The sequence below is a fragment of the Oculina patagonica genome, chromosome 4 (assembly GCF_052425735.1).
Source record: "Oculina patagonica isolate OP01 chromosome 4, crgOcupat, whole genome shotgun sequence".
NCBI classification, from domain to species: Eukaryota; Metazoa; Cnidaria; class Anthozoa; order Scleractinia; family Oculinidae; genus Oculina; species Oculina patagonica.
In genome coordinates this window covers 11,516,328-11,538,008 of record NC_135761.1, presented here as the reverse complement: position 1 = coordinate 11,538,008, position 21,681 = coordinate 11,516,328, and the positions used below count along the sequence as shown (strand labels likewise).

Below are 21,681 nucleotides of genomic sequence, written 5' to 3'. Positions count from 1 at the left end.
TGATGATGATGATGATGATGATGATGATGATGATAAAGATGATGAAAAATAGAAAACAGTGATAATCTCACCTCTACTTCAGCCTCATTATTGATTTGACACATAAGTAAAACAGCCAACAAAAACCTGTCACAGAAAAAAAAAATCACAAAAATTTTGCTTAACTTTTTTGGTCACTCATAGGTAATTAAAAGTCTGTGTTCAAGCTATAAGTTGGCTTTATTGGTACTCCTCCCCTGGAAAAGGAAGCTCATCTATAGGAGGGTTACTCCATCATTTCCAGTACCCATTTATACACCTGAGTAGAAAAGAGTCTGCAGGAGTGAAGTGTCTTGACTGTCCATGAACACAAAACAATGACTCTGGTCATGGTATGAACCCAGACCACTCGATCCAAGTCCAGCACACTAACTAAGTTACGTACTGTACTGTAGGGCACCAAACTGCTACCTCCCCCCGATCATCAGTCACTGAACATTTTGAATTGTCAGTAAAAAGCCTACCATGTTACTTTACTAGAATAAGATGTTCAGATGTCTTTATATTTTTAACACTCAAGATCATTATCCTCATATTTGATGATCATGTCCTTAATTCCTGTGGTTTGTATTCTCAAGTTTGTACTGACATTATTATAATGACAAATTGGATGAGAATCACATCGGGGTGAACAGTAAAGTGATGCAGCAGTATATTTACACTTTCATCATTTACTTACACTCCTGGTCCCTCCCAAGTCCAAGCGTATAAATCCTACAAAACAAAAATGCAGATGAGCTGAGCCGAAAACAAATCTTATAGCAGAATAAAAATTAAAAATTGCTGCATAATAATTATAATTATTAATCCATCCAAACTTAATTATCACTGTTTTGTTTATTCAATGTTGTTATAAAATATTATACCAGATGTACATGTATGTGTTGTGGTTTAATACCTTTTGTTTAAAAATTTTTTCACACCAGTTTTATTAATTATAATTTTTTCCTTTGCTTCAGATTATGATAATTTGAACATGAGACAATGAAAAATAACAAGCAAAATAGTTTTAAAGATAAATTTAAACCACAACAAATGCAACTGTCTATAGTACAGTGCTGATTTATAGTTGACTGCTTACTGGAAAGTTTAAACACACTGGCTGAACAGGACATCCAGGAATGAATGCTCCTAAAAAAAGAAAGTTCATAATACTTAATATCAACAACCTCTTTTAAGAGGTTTTAAAAACTAAGTCACTTAATTTTTGGCTACTAATTTCATCTTTTGGTGTTTTCCCATGCAACATAACTAATTTTAACTTAATTATCCTCAAATAAAACCAAAAATAATCTGAGTTAGTTGTTACAAATAATATTGAAAAAGTCGATCATATTGATAAGCAAAAAAGTCATGTTGCAACAATTATTTGGGCTTTAGAAATAAATTACTAATAAAATAAATAGACTAAATTTTCCAAAATACAACAATATAATCCATATAATCCAAACTACAGCAATATAATTAGCATTATACTCATTAAGGGCACATTTCGTGTGAATTTAATTTTTATACAAACCTGGTTTAAATGATATCAAGCATTTCCGGTTTGTACAAGTACCTGAAATGTTGACGAAAGTCTTTTTCAAGACACATCACATTTATTAATTATGAAAAATCAATTGTAAAGAAAATACTATTACAGGGCGGATCCAGGATTTTTCTTACAATAGGATGGGGTGCAAAAAGAATGGCGTAACTGACTTTTTTGCAGAATATCAGTTGTGTTAGAAGGCAGCGGGGGGGGCCCCCCCAGATAGAAACATTATACACAATACCAAAATAGTTAACTGTATTATTTTTTTAAAGAAACGGACAAAAGAAAGCTCTGTACCTTCAGGAAAAATACAAACATGGGGCCACTGTCCTCTGGTTGTGATTGTTCTGTACTGAAGTTCCTTGACTGCTGTTTGTCTTGATTTTGTGTCATCTCTAGAAACACCAATGGTCTCAAGACATTGAAAAAACCCTGCAAGGCAATACAACAAATCGTAAAATGGTCATCACCACGCAAAATCCATTTCTGTCAGCCGTGTAATAATGATTAATTATCATGATTCAAACAGTGCACTGACATTGAAAAGTATGAAAATTAAAATTAAGAATTATTTAATATTTCAAATTATGATTTTAAAATTAATACAGAAAAAAATAAGGAAGAAAAAAAATAATTTTTAACAAAAAATGTTAAATATTAAATTAATAAATTAATAAAATAATTAAATAAACAAACAAATAATTATTGGTTTAAAAAAAATCATTTATTATAAATTAAAATAATGGTAGTTGGTAATAAGATTGAAAGAAGAGCTCTGCATAATTTGATCACATACTGGTAATTACCTTTTAGACACATACATTAAATCAGTTGGTTAAAAAAAAAGAAAAGTATTTGAGGGTCCAAACAATCTAAAATAAGCAATTAAATAAAAGTAATTACTTTTGACAAAATATGCACGAATCATCTATAGGATTTACTTATAATTTAATTATTTAATATTTCTTACAAGTATTCTTTTTTTCTACTGTTAAGTATCTACCTTTCCTTTCCTTAAGCAAAATGTAAAAATAATTTATTAATAGGTAATGATGGCTTATTTATCTTTTATTTTTTTGTAAAGTAATGTGTTGTTAAACAAAACGAAAATTAACCACTTACTCCCTAGGATAGGGCTCTCCAAATTTTCTATTTTTGAAATTCCTGATGGTGCGCCAGTTCCATATTCACACAACAATAATATATCCAGAAAAGATGAATGAGGGGCAATGACTGTCACAGGAGCTTCTGACGAGGGTGCTAGTTTGCCTTTTATCTTAATTCTGTGAAAACCCATTACAAACAGCAGTGCCCGAACAATATAAGGAAGGCCATTTTTCATCCACCTGAAAAAAAGAAAAATACAGACACCTTTAGCTAGTCAATAGTTTGACAGATGACGTGCAATTTTACAAGTTGCATACAGTAGTATGCGAGGAATGGGTGAAGTATCCACACATCACTGTCACAATCAACTCTTCTATTTTATAAAAAGATTCAGTTATTTTTCTTCAACCATGCAACTGTGTAATTCTTTCCCAGCTAGCAGAGGCCTCTTTTCCTTTGCATTTGCTGCCGTGAGCTGAGGAAGCAGGGGGCAAAAAGTCTTGAGACCTCTGCCATGGGTCGAAAATGGTATATTGAGCATGTGCTGCAGCTTAGCAACCAAGCCATCACAAGATGTTTGCAGAGTGTGATGGCTTGATGGCTTACGAGTTAAGCTCTCTTTTGAGGTTGGCACGTTTTCAATGTGGGCCATTTATAATCAAATATTGACGGTGGAGTTACTAAAGAAGAAATGCACAAAACACAAATGGGGTTAAGTTGCAGTCAACGAACAATGCAAGAAGCATACATGTGTTTTGAAAAGAGCCATCCAAGAATATGGACAACATCTGAATCAAAGCCATTTTGATCCATGGCCATGACAGAGGTCTCTTTCGCCCCGCTCTGACAGCTCAGCAAATACAAAGGAAAAGAGGGCTCTGCTAGTAGGGAATGAAATTTTCATCCCACTAGGACAAATCTATAATTTATATTTCTTATATTACATGCGTATCTCCTTATAGTCAAATGCCATCATTATGATGAAGAATTATAATAAATGACAGTTATTTGAGCCAAGTTTATGCGACAGTTCACAGGGCCATACCTAGAATTTTGTGTCTGTGCAGGGGGGCAAGTAATCCTGGCGGAGGCAATTGCCCCCTCTGCCCCCCTGCTAGGTAGGGCCCTGGTTCACTTCTCTACAATGAAAATATTTAACAAAGCAATAAAAATAGGGATTAAAAGGATGACTATAAAATATATTATGGTCTTTTGTTTGATGACATTGTTTTAGTTTATTATAATTAAAGATATTATTTTACCTTCTCCATGGTGTTAAAGGAGTCCTCAAGTCTGGTGGATTCCATCCTACAGTGACAAAGAAGCACCATATCCCAGCAAATAGAAACAGCAAAATAGTCGCTAATAGACGAATTGGAAGAAGAAATATGAAGCCCACACAAATCTGTCAAAATCAAATATGTCTATTGATTATTGAGGATCTAAAGATTTTGATGTCAAATTAAACTTCCTTTTATAAGTTAGGGTAACCATTTGAAATAAGCTGTACCATCTGATTAGAAAAAAATAAAGCATGCACTAGCTTGCTTTAAAAAAAAATATACAAGGCTAGCTAAAACTGATTAAAACTAATAGTTAGCAAAAAAAGGAAGAACATTATACTTCTGAGGGGTGATTGGGCAATTTTTCAGTCTTAGCAAAAAATTTTTCATCAAATAAGGATGTACAAGAATTCCTTATTTTTGGCTTGTTTCATGTTTTTTTTTTATGGTGGCTTGGCTTGCATTGCATTTTTTCTTCACTGTTTTGGCTGTTCAAGAATTTTGTTTTGGTAATTATATAAGGTAATCAAATGATGACATAATGATAAGACTAGATTTGTCGTGTCCGATCATGCTGCTAAGGGTCTAATTATGTTTGTAAGCAAGGCACTTTACTTTTTCTTGTAATATTGAATATTGAATATAGTAATATCTTGAAAGTTGATTCAGCCTGGCTGGCTAGGGGTACAAAATTTACTGGTAACTAACAAAATGTTGTGATGGACAAGCATCCCATTCTAGAGAGATAAGATCCTTCTCAAGGAACTCAGAAGACTTATAAAAGGAATTGAAGTTTTCTCTGTCCTTTTAAACAACTGGCACCAGCTGTTCAAAGGATGGAATATAAATCACTAATCTGTTGGGTAGTATATTAAGTTTTGTTAACACTTAAGGCTGGTTCTTATATAATCGCTCCGATCGTTTCTATTGCATTAGCTGTCACTTCAAAAAGTTTTGATCTTTCATTGAAGGCTGTCATTGTGTTGCAAATTGGATCAAGGGCTAAAATGATTGTTTTTCGTAGGTTCACATGCTCATACCATGCCATCCGGAACAATCATATGAGAACCCCTGGTCGCTTCCAATCACTTTGATCGTCTCAGTATTTGCAAAATGATCGATGTGTTAGAAATGAACGGGGCCGATCATATGAGAACCACCCTTTATCCACTGCATAGCAATTTATTCAGTGGATAGCATAATCCTAATCCACCCTTTGAACAACTGGTCCCTTGGGTTAAAATAAAACCATTAATTTTTATACAGGGTTGTTGCTGACTGCAAATAAATATTTTTGGCAGATTTAGGATAAAAGGGGAGAGTCAAAGAGGGGACTCCCAAAGTCACATCATGCTAGAAAATGCAAACAGTCCATTTATATCATAAATCCCTATATTTACAACCGCATAATTATTTTTTCAGTCATTAAAAATATTGAAAGAACGTTTTGCACAGTTAATTAAGATTTATTCTAAATTTCGGAAAAGATTGTGCAAAATGGAAATGGAAATATCTACACAAAAAAGATGTACATTAAAAAATCTGCATTGACTTTATGGATAAACCCATTAAGATTCGTTTACTTAGCAGGTATTGTATTATGTGTATCATTAAATAATAATGTCCTGGAATATTGTTTTGTAGATCTGCAACCCCAAAATGTCTAGAAACTGAACCGGGGTTTTCACCTGAGCCTTTTTGATACACAATGCCTTGAATTGTCTCAACAAAAACGAAATCGTTTACCTAGATCCTCGATTGCATATAAACAGCTGTGAACTTTGTAATTTACGTGTTAAAATTGTTAAACATTAATAAAATTGTAGAAGTTGCTTGTGGGGGTGTAGATTGATAACATACAGGTTAACTTCAGAAAGCGATAATTTTTATAAGATATACGCATAGAAAACGAATATTATTTGCAATAATCCATGGTTCAAATGAACAAATGAATCTAGAAAAACTAACAACATCGATAACATATGATCGCTATAACGACAAACAAATTACTTTGAACTATAAACCCCTACGAAACGAATGAGGTTTCGCTTCGGGGGGGAAGCGTCAGGGCATGTGCGAACGAACCATTCGTTTTACGATTTTGTACACTGAAAAATACAAACGCCTATATTCCAGGTCTGTAGATAAAATCGGGCTAAACTGCAGAATACCCCGCAAATTATGAGTTAGCAAGCATACAAAAAAAGAGTCAATCTAACGGCCCGTCTTAATAGTACGCACCTCAAATTTCTTCTTCCGACTTGTGATTTCCTCTCGATGAATGAATGGATTGCGAACGATGGGTTGTTCTATGTTTAACTCGCTATAAAAACGTTTCACTTCCTCCTCGATTACTGGGAGCATACCTTGACAATCTAGAGACACACTTGGCTGAAAGAAACTCTTGAATTCTAGATAATTGCTACATGGAAGTCAACGTGTCAAAAATATTATTGAAAACAGACAGGATGTAAACACAACGCTTCATACCCCAGTCTCCCGAACGAGCAACGCGCGAAATCTGGGCTCTCGCTCGAACTTTTGGCGGGAAAAGATTCAGGTAACGTTATTTACTGTTTACGAATTGATTTCCGTAAAAAAAAATACAAAAATGCAAGAATACGAACCAGTTTACATGTAAGTTGCCAAACGACGCAGATGAGTTCTCGGAGAATACATTGATAAAACGTGATGACACGGTCACGCGTGACATGGTTCCGGGTCTGCAAAGCGTGCCAAATGTCACGGTAGTTTTTGTTTGGGATGTTTTCCATATTTCATCTTTGTGAGATTTTAAAAACCATGTTCTACGTCACGCCTAGCGTATGATATAATGATATATTAAAAATAAATTGGTAAATCGTGTTATGTGGCCGGTTAAAGTAGTTTTCAGAAAAGCAATAATACACGATTGTTGGAGAATTGGAGCACATTATTCTCAATATAAACTTATTGATCAATCGCTTTGAATCGATTTGAAATCGATTGAATTTATATCTCCTTGTCATTATATAAGTGTAAATTTTTTTCATTAGCTCATAAACTGAGTTCTATCGCGACGAACCTTAGACGAACCCTAATTTCTGTAGCTGAAGTTTAATGGAAATGAAGTTTACCTCGCAAATTTCATTTCATGACCTTTCATGGACCTCATGGCTCATAAGCTATCCAAAGGTCAAATATTTAGCTGGCTATTCTGTGCAAGTGCAGCTGAAACAAACACACCTACAGAGGGCGGCAAGATTTCCGTATATTCCTTCATACTTAATTTATATCATGCATACAACTTTGCAGAAGTTTGTAGTTCTTTTGCCAAAACTCTGGGCTTGGGGTGGCAAACATTTGGAAATTTGTATTGTAAGCTTACATGTATATAAAATAAATAAAGTTGAAGTCGTTGAAGAATTTGTACGGCATAATTAAGTTTGGGGCTATACGAAAAATTTTCCAGGAAGCACCCAAGGAGGTCTAATGTATTAATAAAAACTTACCTGACTGACTTGGCTATTTTGCGCTCAACGCCGCCATATTGAATATTTTGACGCGGGAGATCTGGGACCAACAGTTTCTCTCTCTTGGTACCAGTCCCCAGCACGGATTTAAAATTCGATCGAAACCCATCTCTCCTTTTCTTTGGAAAAGCTATTGTATAACTATTGAAGGCTTTTAGAGCGTTTTGTAGCGTTTGTGTATTTGCAAGATATTTGGCCGTCTTCTCTGGTCGCCTTGTAGTCTTTTTATAGTTTTTAACTCACGAAAGAGACTTTTGTCTTTCTCGCTTGAGAGCGACCAGTGAGGAGGCTGAAATTCACGTTCTCAAAGAAGTTTTTTTTTCTGAAAGCGTGGTACTTCCCAAAAATATCCCAACGGAGTGAATGACCACAGAGCATTCTCAACATTTACACTAACTTATTTGTTTGCTGTTTTCCCTCTAACACGCATCCCGGCTACGTTCTCAACATTTAAATCGTTACAATTTTCGTTATAACAAACCGATGAAGATCGAAGCGCTTTTTTTCTCAAAATGTATTATAAATCCTGGCTTAAATTTTCGTATTTTTCGAACGTAGTCACTGTCGAAATATCAATTCTCCTGACACGATTCTCATACATTTTGCGAAATGTCAGTCTGAGACTGTGTTCATGGTTTTTACCAGTTCAATTCAAGACGAAGTCACTGGCCAACTTGGAAGTGTAAGAGATGTTGATCGTGCGCGAAAATACTCAGCTTGCAAGCTGTATTTGTTTTATTCTTCAGGTGAACTGAATGGCTCGCTAACAAATTCAAAACGTGTTATTTTGTATTACCAGGCACTTGAGTAAATGTCTCGAAAATGTCATCTGCACAGAAAAAATAATTAAAATATTAATATATTTAAAAAGCGCTAGCCACACCCCAATATCAGCTGGGCTGAAATCGTTGGCAGAATTCTTTGTTTTCTCGCGATAGATTATCCAAAAACAGCTAAGTCTAGTTATTTTCCGAATATTTTTGGGCGTTTCTAAATTTCAGGTGTAAAGCCGATTGAGTCAGTAACCCTTCGACATTGTTCTTTAGGCCCAGCTGTCTCAAAACAGTAGCTGACCATAAGGAATTGTTATTAAATAAATCGGAGGATGAACCTAAAAAAATACTCATATATGTGCTGACAAAAGAATAAAAAGACAAAATCTTGAGGCATGTAAGTGTCCGACACAGGGCAAGCAGAGAGTAAAAACACTTCACGTATAACCGCTGGAAAGGGCACGTGGGCACTGGGTACCAGCTCTTGCCACCTGCTGGAGTCGACAGTTTTAGAACAACATATGTGGCTTGGCAGTACTGAGGCTTGTTAAATGTTGGCTCGCCGCCTATAATAAACCCTTAAAATGTAGCCCGTTAGCGTCTAGCGGTTTAAGCTGATCTGGGACCAGCACTGAAGGTTGCGCGAACCGGCCAGTAAAGAACTGACAGCCAAGAGAGATTTAATATACCAATATTGCACCCACACAGGATTAAGGTAAGAGTAATTATACTATAGCAGCATATCAATGTGCGATATACACGCGTGTGTGATATTTCCAAGACCGTTAGATTATAAGTAATTTCACAAATTTTCAAGCGTGCACCGCGATGGACTAGGATAGAATGAACTTTCTCCGCGCCTCCCGTAGTTTACAATTTTCTTCGCTGAAATCATTAACGCATACATTATCTTCCAAGTTCACAAGAGAAACCAACTGGTAAATTCGGTTATGTGTGAACTACTGACTGCCTTCTTACTATTGTGGGTTTTGCTCCAGTCTTTTAAAATTATACGTAGTATGTTTTTTTAGGCTAAGCGCAAATGTATTTGAGAAAAAAAGTTGCCGTTAGGTGCGAGTTTCGAAAGGCGCGCCCATATTGTAGAACACATATGACGTGCTCCAAATCACTCTTTTGTTTTAGTGATATTAAGAGTAATCTACTGTTAAATATGGCCACCAGTCAGCATTAAATGAAATTTGGATATAATCATGCACAAATGATTCTTGAAAGGATACACAGTGAAAATTCTCGGGATATCACTTAATACTTAAATAACAATGGCCCTTGATAGTAACAGCTACTGTGATAGAAGTTTGTAAGCCTTTTTTTGTTATATCCAAAACTTTCACGCCCAAACCAGAGTGGGATAACCTAGGTTTAATATATCTTATTTATGAGGCACCTGCTAAATAATTAATTATGTATTCAGCATCTCCGTTAACTTGGTGAAGTTTCAGTTTATAATTAAATCTTAGAAAAAATGTTTTTCCAAATAATTTCTACCAATACCAGTCTCGTGTGCTGTGGTGACTTGAAATGCTTCTTAGTAAGATACCGATGTTTGTGTTGTTAAATTACACCCAAGGCAGTAAGACACTGTTGTCAGTGAGCTGGGAGGGGATGGTCCCAGAGAACGGATCTTAGTTAGAGCTAGTGACAGAAATATAAAAAAAAAAAACTAGTTTCATAGAAGGTGAATTCGAGGACCACCCGTGTTCTAAAAGTATATCAAACACGAAAGACAGTGTTTCATCGGAATATCCAAACATCGAGAAGAAAGTTGAAAATACGACACGCAGCGGAGTATTTTTGACGAAATTTGAGGTGTTTGGATAGCCGATGTAACACTGTCTCGAGTGTTTGATAATTTCTCAATCGAAACAAAAACTACGGAGTAAACGGAAAAATAAAATCGTAAATATCTATGCTTATTAAAGCCGGGTATCCAAACCTCCTTCACGGTTATGATTTTCTTTGTTTTAACTTGACGAATTATTAATGAGTTGAGAAGAAACTTTACTCCCTTTTTACATGACCGGATTTTCCGATAACAATAATGCAAAAGAACATTGAGGTTATTACTTGGCTGTGAAGCGTGAAACGAGGGATGCTATACTGCCCACTGTCAAAAGGAAGGATTTATTACTAGCACTCAGCGCTAGGTATTATGTGAAAAGTTGCATTCTTTTTTTTAATCAAATTATGTTCTGCGAGTTTCGTTTTGTCTTAGGGCCCCAAACAATTCGAATAAAATTGTAAGCTATCAAATCCCTTTGTATGCCATCAAACGATGGTCGTATCGATGAAATTCTAAAGGAACAGTTGTGCTGTGTCGGCGGGCAAATGAACACTTGTTTGAAAGACACGGCGGTTTATTGCATTTACCTTTATTTACCTGATCATCTTCCAGTTGATAATCAACTTTCGAGTCGAGATAAATTCGCCTGCATTTTTGCAGCTAATGCAACTTTTACGGCCAAAACAAGAGAACAAATTGCGAGTTTCTGGCACAGACTACGTAATGTAAACCTAAGGTTTAATGTCAATCACCTTGATTAAAAAAACCGTTTTGTTAGAAGCAAATATATTTGTAGGTTCCGGTAAATACACGCTCTTGAATGTGAATCAACAGGTGGAATTGTATGAATTGTCGCAAAGGCGTGGCTAGAAAAAAAGTAATTAATTTTTTTTTGTTGATATTCTACCCGACAGCCTTAGTAAGGTAGCTAGTTTGGAAAGACAAAGGCTTTAACAGAATACACCATTGTACACTATGGGTCTCTATGGGTCTTCAATATTTCTATAGATCGAATAAGAAGATATGTCGATGATGTTCCACGCACCGTGCTAAAATTTTAACATATCGGCTAAACCCTAAAACTCTGACAGGTAGCTAGGAAAACTGAGGGAACCTGAATTTTTTATGTTAATTGTAACTTATTGTTATAACTGATACACTATATATAGAATTAAGGTGACTAAATGCTTCTTCTGCAAAACTCCGTTTGAAACAGCAGTTCTAGGCTGGTTCTCATGAAGGAAATTGACAACTTCCTCTGTGCCAAGTAATTGCTTTTTTCCTGCTATCTGTTGTTATATACCCTATCCGTTTGCCAATAATAAAAATAACTTATGGTATATCTTAATATTAATGAGCTACATCCAATATTGTGCGTTAGTCAAAATTCCCATCTACCAATCAGTAAAAAATAGTGAAAAAACTTGCAAAATGTTCGTTTACCACAAGTCCATTTCTCTAAAAAAATAAAGGAATCATAAAATTTGAACACTGGGCTTGCTAACGCGCGATAAAGGATATATTTCATCCCCCACCACATGGACCTCTTCAGGTCCACATAAAGGATATATTTCATCCCCAGGGCTTTTCGCGTTCTTCTTGCTGGTTGGGTCTGGTCACTTGTCACTTGGACAAATTTCGGACTGAGGGGAAATGAAGAACCTGGGAACGAGATTGAAAATGGGATACACATTTCCTTATCAGTAGGGGTAGGGTTTTTCCGCCACCCAAAATACTGCGCAGCACCCACCCATCTCTTCTCTTAAAAATGTGCTTTTTCTAGGAAAACACATTGGAATGTTGTAAAACGCAAGAGCACATAGCAATATTTACTGTTCAGAAGCATTGAAGCATCAATTTTTTGTCATTCTATTAAATTAAACCACTCAGTTTCAGGTTCATGTATATTAATAACAAAAGCTACGTTTCACGGGAAATGGCGTTATATGCAAGATAGCCCAAGGTGATAAAACTTGCTGAAACGATATTGACACAAAAAAAACCCTGATTAATTCTGTTGGGGCGTGTTTAAAACACGAAATGGCGAAGGCGAACGGCGAGACGAAGGACGAGGGAGAAGAAACCATATAGTTGTTCCGGGGTTGGGGACATAGCAGTGTACAGGCTCAGTTCACCACTCCTTCGATACGTCCCAGTGCCTTTCTTCGCGGAGGTTCGTGTCTTCGTTGTTGGCCACCGCGCTCGGGGTAGAGAAAATTTCCGTGGACGCGCCGACATTTCGATCATGTCCTGGCGTTCACGCGCCGTAACAGAGACACTATCAAACATGTCGGGGACTCGTGACCATAGTAGTTCGTGACGGAGAATTGTGTGCGTTCTTTTTTCGGAGTCATCTAAGATAAGCAATTGGATTCCAGTAAAACGGTAATATTGTAACTTTGGCTTTTATCTTCAGTATCATTTCGCCATTTCGTCATTTCGCATTTCGCCTTCTGTTTTAAACACGCCCATTCTGTTGTTAGTATTATAGCACACTTTAACAATTACATAATTAAAGATCGTGCAATATCACTCTTTGACGAACTGCCGTTACAGAAACAAAAAAAAACTGTATCTCTGCAAAAGAAAATGCATTTTTTCCTTTTTGGTTTTAAACTAAACGAACCGGGTCTTAGTATTTCACGGTCACGTAAATTAAAGCCATCAAAGAACTTCTTTGACGTCAAAGAACTTTAAAGAAGTTGAAGTGTTTGGACACTTAATGGCGTCCTATCGATGCGTAGTTCCGAAGGATTAGGCCGTCGCTAATGAAAATAAATCACGTCTGAGCAGTCAGCCGCGAACCGTTATTTGCCTTTTGTCTGAATTACAATGCAGTGAAAATACGATATTTGGCCTTTTACGGCTTGAAAACAGGCAATGACTCGGCAAATTCCAAACATTCGTCACACATCGACTTCTCTCGTCAACTGCATTTTCGGTTTACTCAGGGGCAAGGTGTTTTGAAAGACAAGCGAAGTAAGGTTAGTTATTTACAACTTGTTCTAAAAATTTCCCATGCATTACGTCAATGAGAGTAGGGTAGGCCATATTGGAACTGTATAAATCGTTTGTCACATTTGTAACTACTGAACGGTCGACGAAGAGGCTTTTAGTGTCGTTTGATGTATAAATAATATGCAGTAAATCGAAAAGCATGGTTTTCTTTTTTATGCCTGTAAAATGAAATCCTGACGTGCGTGAGAAACAATTGAAATAACGCCGCACGAAACATTTCACGTTGCGTGAGCGGAACGGCTGCTCGCGGGCGCTCTGAAAAGAAAGAACTCGAAACACATGCGAGTATTTCATGTCAAAATATAAAAGCAAATAGTTCAACGATCTTTTAATTCACAATAAATTAAACTTAAACGTATCAACACAGCAAAATGTTTTCACTCATCTGACGGATATCGATATTGCTTGCAACTGTTTCTGTAGACAATTCAATAAACAAGCTTCTGAAGCTTCATGCACGTTCGACTGAGTGATTAAAGGTATCCCTGAGACACCTCAAGCCAGGCTTCCCAAGCTCAAATCGTCTTTTTGTGTTTGGCCCTCGGCCCTCTCGTGTGTTCCGCTTGTGTTGGTGTGGGTCACGGATTCTCTCGGTCTCTTTTTCCCCCCCCGCTTCCACCCTTCTCTCTCCCTCTCCCTCTCTCCCCTCCCCACTCCTCTCCCTCAGTCCATCCCACATCATCCATCCCCCTCCCCTCTCCCGCTTCCTTCTTCCCTCCCACGGTCGCTCACACAATTCTTTTCTCCCAACTCTATGTCCATCCAGTCCGCGCTACACACACACTTCCCTGCTGCCCTGGCCGCAATCATACAATGTGTTTGCCGCGGTGATCGCATCCACTTGTCTTTCCTCGCGATTCTTCTTTTCTCCGTGGGGTGCCATCCGCTTCCCACTTTCATCTTATGCGCAGCTTCCTCCCTTGGGTCCGCTCGCCGTCGTCCCTCTCGAGGCGACTCTCTCCGGCCCCCCGTGTAGCCGTGTCGTTCGACTTTCCTTGGGGGGCGTTGTGGTGGCTCTGCAGCGATCGTGGTGGTCCCTCCTCTGGGGGACACGACTTCCTTCCCTCGTGCTTCATTCGCAGACACAAGCGCACATTTGGTGGTCTTTTCAATCCGATTTTGAGATCCGTGATTTCCCTACATTTCTCTTCCCTGTCGCATACACCACGTTTAGGTCGCCGCCTGGGGCTCTTCACATCAAAACGACTTTTGAGCTTGGGAGCCTGTGCCTCAAGCCGCTTATACCGATCATCTCAATAAAGAGTCCATCCGTTCCCGCCGTACTGCCAAAATCTGCAACTCTCTAAGAATACACCTTGTTTAATTATAGCTGAGGCTGGAAAGTGAAGTCAATTCAGTTTCTATTCTTGCAAACCATGTTTCGATAAAGATCAGGCGGAAGACCAAGAGCTATATGTCGAGAAAATACGGAAACTGCGGACGAACAGAGTGCAAGCCTTGTGAGCATAACTTTAAAGAGCTTTATATTTTATTGCTATGTTTTATAATGTTTTCAAAGCTAAACTGACGCTACACTTATTTGTTCTATAAGCGTCTTCGGGCTCTTTGGGAATTTCGGATCCCCTCCTCCACCTCCCACACCTGGGTGATCGCCCTCTTTTTGTTTCGTCTTCGATGTTTCTTGAATATAGTATTGACTGATCGTACTTCACAGTAAAACATACTGATTCAGCTCTGCAGGATGACTCAACACAATTTTTTCCTCTCAGTTTTTTTTTTGTCACCGATGTCGCAATAAGCGTCTAAGGAACATCATTATGTATTTGACAGCTTTATTGATGGGTGCCTTTTTAATATCCAATCGTATTTTGCTTCGCAGGGTCGAGAAATGAAAAACAAGTTAAATCCGAGGCCGTTGTGCTAGCTACCCCGCCCACTCGTCTGAGCCCTAGATAAATAAGTGAGAATTAGCGCAGCGGCACTGGGGAGGAAGGGGGTGGAAGGGGTATTCCCTCCTAATATAAGCTCTATAGCTATTTGCAGCGGGATGGTTGTGGTTTTTGAGCTGTTTTCGTCTGAAATAGGGTATGGTTTATGCTCTCCGATCAGCAATTAGATATTATCTTAAAAAGGTTTTTTGTCTGAAATACGGTGTCGATTTTTGGGATCAGCTCTGAAACAAGGTAGGGAAAATCAGTGCATATTCTGGTCTGAAGTAGGATGTAGGTTTTTTAAAAGAGAGCAGCAAGTGCACACCCTCATCCCGCAATTTTTCGGGGAGTGCCTCCCCCGGAAGTTTGCACTGAAACAAGAGAAGGTAGTTGGTGTCCGGTCAGAGAATTGCAAGCAGGCAGGAGGACTGAAATTACCTAAGCCGACCATACAGATACAAGATATGAAAGAAATCAGTGTGGACAAAGTAATTATTTGCGGTTTGTGCCCCAGTTTTATAGGTTTAAGATAAGGCGGTTTACAGAAATAATGAAATATAAATTCATTCCTTAATTCGTTCTCTGAAATTTCTTTCTTCCAAAACTTGTCTTAAAATTTCATTATTCCAAATAGAACGTCGTTTTTGCTTGATCCGTTAAATGGGATTTTTATACCACCTCACTGAATAGTTAATTTATTTACTACCATTTATTCACTGAAGTCAATCAGGTCATCTTTTAGTCACGGTCCGTTATTGTACATCATTCATTATCCGTTGCTGTAGCCTCCTACGCTATCATTTGAACCCAAAAAGCGTCTACGTAGGGTATGGTTGAATCGAGGGGGGAAATAAAGTATTTCAGACAGCCCACTGATAAGTGGAGTTCTACATAATAAGCTGATAAGATTTTAATGATGATCATCTGAAACTGAACCAATCGAAATGTTCACAACCTATCAAATTAAATAGCAAAATTCCTTATAGGTCGAAAAGATCAAAGATAACCGTGAATAATTAAGATTACGACAAGCACAAATTACAAGCGCCAACGGGTGTTAATTAGCTCACAAATTCATTGTTCTTAGTGACGCAATATTCAATTTGTTTCTACTGATGAATGTATATGAATGACAGTCAAAAATACAAAGAACTCAACTAATTTGTCAACGATTTCGACCAATTCTTCGCTAGATAATTTTACTGGGCTTTAAAATTAACAATCTTTCCAGGTTGTTAGCCTCGAATACAGCCCCTCCCCGTCCCCGGAGCGAACGCGATTTCGCTCCGGCGGGACGCGAATGGGGCGGCTGTTCGCGGCTACCAGGTTGTCAGCCGCATAGAAGTTAGAAGAGGCTCTGCTCGCAGGGTGTGGTCCTGCAATTTAAACAGTCGCAAAATAGGGACTGCAAGATCTATTTCGCGGCCACAATGACGTTTCCTCTACGCCTTCTTAGAATAATCTGCATCGCACAGATCACAATCAAATTCAGTAAACAATGGCTTCAGTGGACCGTAGAAGTAGGCGTATTAAAATCCGACAAACCGTAAAGGCAATTTACGACCTAGGGTTTTTTTACAACCTGTTTACTACCAGTCTGAACAGACCCCGAAATCTTCAGAGGTTTATAAACTTTTTAGACTTTCCTATAGCCCATCAAGGACAGTTTAAACGGCCGTTAGAATACGTAATTATCTATGCCGATTTGTGATTAGGAAAACAATGAACTATGTTAATGTTCGGAAAAAACGTGATTTATTTTGGCAAGTATCAGACATCGTACACACAGAGTCTGGGATCGAGATTGCAAAATACGCGCGCACGCGAACTTCGGTCGATTTTCTTCGAGAAGAGTGAATTTGTGAAGTAGCTGCGCGCCTTGTGGAAAAGCATTTTATTTTGTCTCTGTGGAAAGGCATTTGTTTTAAAAAAAGAAGAATAACTTTTGTCAACCAAGTTGTGTTCAGCCTCCTGGGAAGCCAGTAAAAACCCGTACACGTGAAGAGCTGGCAAACAATAGAATAGAATATGCGAAGAATTCTTGCGTTACAAAAGTGTCGGCGCCGGTCGGAGAGATCCTTTTACACTTGTGGCCGTCGAAGCTTGCAGACTGTGACAGCGAGGTAGGAAGTTGAAGGGTAGATCTAGAAAGACGAGATTTTCTTACGTAATAGCGGGTTTAAATACGATTTGTGTAGCCGTAATATGTGCAGCTAGCTTGCAGCTGTATGTAATAAGCTTATAAAAGTTCGAATCAATGAAAGTTCGTTTGAATGGGGTGTTCCGAATGAGATTTCGGAGCAATAAATATTTAGGTCACTCACTTTATCACCTGAAAGGATAAACAACATCGCCAGATAATATTTATAAACGTAACCGAGTGATCTATCCGTTATTTGTTGCTTATAATTCTCAGTCAGACTACATCTCTGAACTTTTATACGAACATGTCAGCTTTTGTAAGCTTACATGTATTTACAAGCTGCCTTCTCTGCATATATAGCTAGGCTAGCTCACGTTTTATAAGGTGCATTGTCGATCATCACTTAACAGTTTAGGCTCTTACGTTTAAAGATTTTAAAATATTCTCTAAGCTGAAAGAGCGGTAATCAATTATTTGATCGATATGTTTCTCTCGTGGCAAAGCAGGGTGAAGCACTCACACTCCACAATATACATTACATTTACGTCTCTCGATTTTAAATTTATACTGTTAAATAAACTAGAATTGAAGAGAAATGAGAATTTGTATAATAAACGAAGGTTTGTTTTGAAAGGATGCTTGCAAAATTATCTAAAATTAAATCTCATATCAGTTTTAGCTAATAATAATATATGCAAAACATACAGAACTCTGCTGACTCATTCTGGCGAATTGAAATATGACCGCTGTTGGTGGTATTTCATATATACTTTTGTTTTGACCTGCTAAAAGGTTGTAACATTTAAAATTTCCCACATTACATATGTGGACAGGCAGGGGGCAGTGGTCATTTTCATCTTAAAAGCAGAGACTTGTCCAAAATTTTTACTAGCTAGGTAAGCTTACAAATACATCGACAACCGGTGTTGCTGAAATATATTAACACATTTGTGTTTACAACAGTTTGCAGTGAAATACAAGCTGTCAGTCAAATGTCTTTGTTTTCATGTGACGAGGATTTATTTGAAGTTGTTGTGATCGGTAAGTTCTGTGAAAGTTATGATATTATTGTCCATAAAAATCATTGACACAGTTTTATATTTGGTGTGTGCTGTGTGCAGTAGATGCATAATATACAAATTAAAAACTTAAAAACAAGTGGGGCTACTAAAGGTGAAAAAAAATGTTCTTGATACCTGCATAATTTGTTTGAACTACTGATCAAACAATTTTTTAATTTAACGATTTTGCATGGATTAGTGGATTTCTGTTTTGTCGGACTGTTACATATATGTAGATCATATTGTTGCAGAAAACTTAATTACCAGCAATCTCAAGCCAAATTGCAATCATATTTTTCAAGTTCACTGATTTGTAACAGTGGGAGTTGTTTCTAATCACAGTGGCCATAAGGCTTCAAGTTGCTTTGCTTGGTAGGAATCCCAACTAAACAAATAACACACAGCAATAGAAAAGTTGATTATTATTTATTTAGATGCTGCAGTGAAAATGTTAGTTCAAGATCTTTCCCATGAAGCCGCTGTTGACAATACATGTAACTTGCTCCCTGGGGACTTATCTCTTTTCACAGCCTTTTCATAGGGTAATAAAGACTCCCAATTTATGTGTGGATGGGACTTGTCAATAGGTTTCAGCACTTAATTTGAACCCCCTCTTATAACCAAAAAAGTACTTAACAGTACTTTGGATGTGCCAAAATTAATTATTAGTACCTTACTTAACATTGAAAATTCTACGACAATATCCTCTGGTACCTACAATATAACAGTTTAACAGAAATATTATTTAGCTATGAAAAATAATATAAATTTATTGATCCAGTACAGTTAAGAATTTTGTCGTTCTTAATATAGCCTGTGTCGCAGATGAACTAAACCGCCGTTTGTTGTTATTCTCACTAGGAAATGGTCCAAACGCATTAAGTTTGTCTTACTTGTTATCTGGAAATGTGCCGTACTACATTCCTCACCAGCATCCAAATACCATTCTTGACCAGAAACTGTATGAGGAATGCGGAAAATCACTGCTGGACAGTGTAAGTAGTGGAAATGATCTCTTTGTTAAATATAAAACGTCGACAGACTTAAGATTGAGCAGTTGGGTTTTGAACCCTGCTGGAGTTTAGTTCATCATCAGATGTTGTGTTCTTGGGCAAGACACTTCGCTTTCACAGTACCACTCTCCACTCTCCATCCTTGGTAGCGGTGAATTTCATGAAATCCTGAAATAATGATCAATTTATACTACTGGTAAAATAATAATAGTTATTTATATAAGTTGTGTTTCTCTTTACAGGATTTAGAGTACTTGAGTGAAGGCTTAGAAGGACGTTCTTTCAACCCTGTTGCTTTGTTATTTGACCAGTTGCTACGTCCCAATGCTGACCTTGGAAAGGACCAGGGCTCATGTCTCAAGTGGCACCACAATGAAAACAGAGCGGTCAAACATCTGGTTCTGGGAAGTGGTCCTCCAGGCGGGTCCTGGCATAACATGCAGGGTTCCCAACTGACTCTGAGTCTTAACAACTGGCTTGAGTTACCGGGGTGCGATTTTCAAGACTGGCTACGAGCTCATAGGTCTACTACTGTAAGAAAACCCTGCAACCTTGTGACCAATGGGGTGAAAAGTGATGGGTACAGCTACGATCGGGCGACGACGAGCCACATTGCTGAGTATTACAAGGATTTTGTCAATAATACAAACATTGCATCAAACTTTTGGAATGATGCCAAGGTGTTGTCTGTCAAGCGTCTACATAGTAGCGACTGCGTCAACTGCCACTGCAGAGTGTCCAACGTTCATCGAGAAGGCTGCTGGGAGATCAGAGGCGTCAGGGGTACATTTCCTGAGATGCCTGAGCTGTTTGTTGTATATGCATACAATGTTGTTCTCGCCACAGGAAACAGTATTCCAAAGGTGTTGGGCATACCTGGTGAAAACCTTCCATTTGTGTACCATAAGATGGATGCTATCGACAGATATTTAGGAGAACTAAATGATCCTCCACTTTCAACAGACCCTTGCCTTGTTGTCGGCTCAGGGTTGACTGCTGCAGACTGTGTGCTGGCGCTTCGGAACAAGGGTGTTCCAGTCATCCATGCTGTGCGTAGAAACGGAAATGATCCTAAAATCATTTTCAATCAGCTGCCGGGTGTGGTGTATCCAGAGTACTACAAAGTGGGTCAGATGATCAAAGGCGACGTAACCACTGCATACGGAAAGGATGCCTTGTACACAGCTTATACTAAAACTAATCTGGTAGAGATTCGTAAAGACAAAGAGTGCATTCTGAAGAAGGCTGATGGAACTCTCTTCAAACAGAAGGTCTCAAATGTGTTTGTTTTAGTTGGTGCAGTGCCTGATCTTTCTTTTTTACACAACGTCAATGGACTCGCAGCTAATCCTGCAAAGAAAATTGACAGCAAGGAGAACCCCATCCACATAAATCCATTTAGTTACGAGGCTGTGAATGAACCTGGCCTTTACGCAGTGGGGCCGCTGATTGGTGACAACTTTGTGCGCTTTGGAATGGGTGGTGCATTAGGTATTGCCAACCATCTTATGAGGGAAGATGAATAGTTAAAAAAAACTCATTATAATTACTTGATGAATAAAAAAATCATATATACTGAATTCACGGTGTATTTAGTATATTAGACTATTATTTAATGTTATCCGTACTGGCAGTCTCTAACTGCTATAAGATCTTAACTAAAATAATTTTGCAACAATTTTTTTTGAAAGTAGATTAAATTATTAAGATGAAAATCATACCTTTCATTAATTTTTTAAAGCCCCTGGCCAAATCATGATGCTCTCATAGTGTGATACACCCGACTTCCTGAATTCTACATTTGTAAGGGTACCATAACTATTTTTAGATATCAAATATTCTGTTGGTCTTACAATTATTATTGTAGACATGTACACTGCATAATAATATTGTACTGTATTAATCATATTACTGTATGATACTATTACCACATGTATAACGTTACCATAAAATGGATTAGCTACAGTATTGAGTTTTTCAGTAACAGTAGCATTTTTTATATCAGTGCATACGACAGAATACGGTACTTGTAATCATGGCAACATGGAAAACAACAACAACAACAACAAAACAACAATCATGCAACTAACAACAATTACCTTTCTGGCCAGCAAACACTTCCTTTGAAATCTTTCATTACAATTTTTTTAGGTCAAACCTTGGGTACAAAGTTTCTCTCCTTTTATATTTTGATATATTATTTGTTTAATTTTCAGTACAAAAAAGACTATTTATTGAGAATATTATTAGGATATCTTTATCACATTTAATAAGGTACAACCAGTAATGTACGTACCATCTTACCAATAATGGTGATAGAGTTTAACGGAGACATTTTACCATAAAATTAATTAGAAAAAAACTCTCACTAGTGGATCTAGGAGAAGTATGACATTTTGTTACAAAGGAAAGCTAGAGATGTTGTTTATATCATTATTTATAGCAGTCATGTAGTGCTCGGCACAGACACCTGTCAATAAAATAACTGGATTTGTCACTCTA

General features: G+C 37.6%; 2 protein-coding genes across 5 annotated transcripts in view; one reads left to right on the top strand and one right to left on the bottom strand.

Moving 5' to 3' along the window:
- The window catches only part of LOC144651492 (lysophosphatidylcholine acyltransferase 2-like), a 166,158-nt gene extending 159,737 nt beyond the window's left edge, over positions 1 to 6,421 (bottom strand). For both annotated transcript variants that reach the window (XM_078511439.1, XM_078511440.1), the window contains exons 1-8: positions 6,208 to 6,421; positions 3,946 to 4,088; positions 2,699 to 2,922; positions 1,874 to 2,008; positions 1,559 to 1,600; positions 1,121 to 1,170; positions 719 to 753; positions 72 to 126 (exon numbers count right to left, since the gene is read on the bottom strand). In XM_078511439.1, coding sequence (XP_078367565.1) covers positions 72 to 126; positions 719 to 753; positions 1,121 to 1,170; positions 1,559 to 1,600; positions 1,874 to 2,008; positions 2,699 to 2,922; positions 3,946 to 4,088; positions 6,208 to 6,330 — 807 coding nt within the window. In that variant the 5' untranslated portion in view covers positions 6,331 to 6,421. The remainder of the gene's footprint in view (positions 1 to 71; positions 127 to 718; positions 754 to 1,120; positions 1,171 to 1,558; positions 1,601 to 1,873; positions 2,009 to 2,698; positions 2,923 to 3,945; positions 4,089 to 6,207) is intronic.
- Positions 6,422 to 8,828: 2,407 nt separating this feature from the next.
- Positions 8,829 to 21,681, top strand: LOC144651495 (oxidative stress-induced growth inhibitor 1-like). Of its 3 annotated transcripts, none has more exons than XM_078511445.1 (4): positions 8,829 to 8,966; positions 18,069 to 18,146; positions 19,028 to 19,161; positions 19,422 to 21,681. In XM_078511445.1, the coding sequence occupies exons 2-4, from the start codon at positions 18,098 to 18,100 to the stop codon at positions 20,703 to 20,705; spliced, it is 1,467 nt and encodes a 488-aa protein (XP_078367571.1). In that variant the 5' UTR covers positions 8,829 to 8,966; positions 18,069 to 18,097; the 3' UTR covers positions 20,706 to 21,681. The 3 variants fall into 3 exon arrangements, with proteins under 3 accessions (XP_078367571.1, XP_078367570.1, XP_078367569.1); XM_078511444.1 differs by lacking the exon at positions 8,829 to 8,966 and adding an exon at positions 12,926 to 13,036; XM_078511443.1 differs by lacking the exon at positions 8,829 to 8,966 and adding an exon at positions 16,818 to 17,085.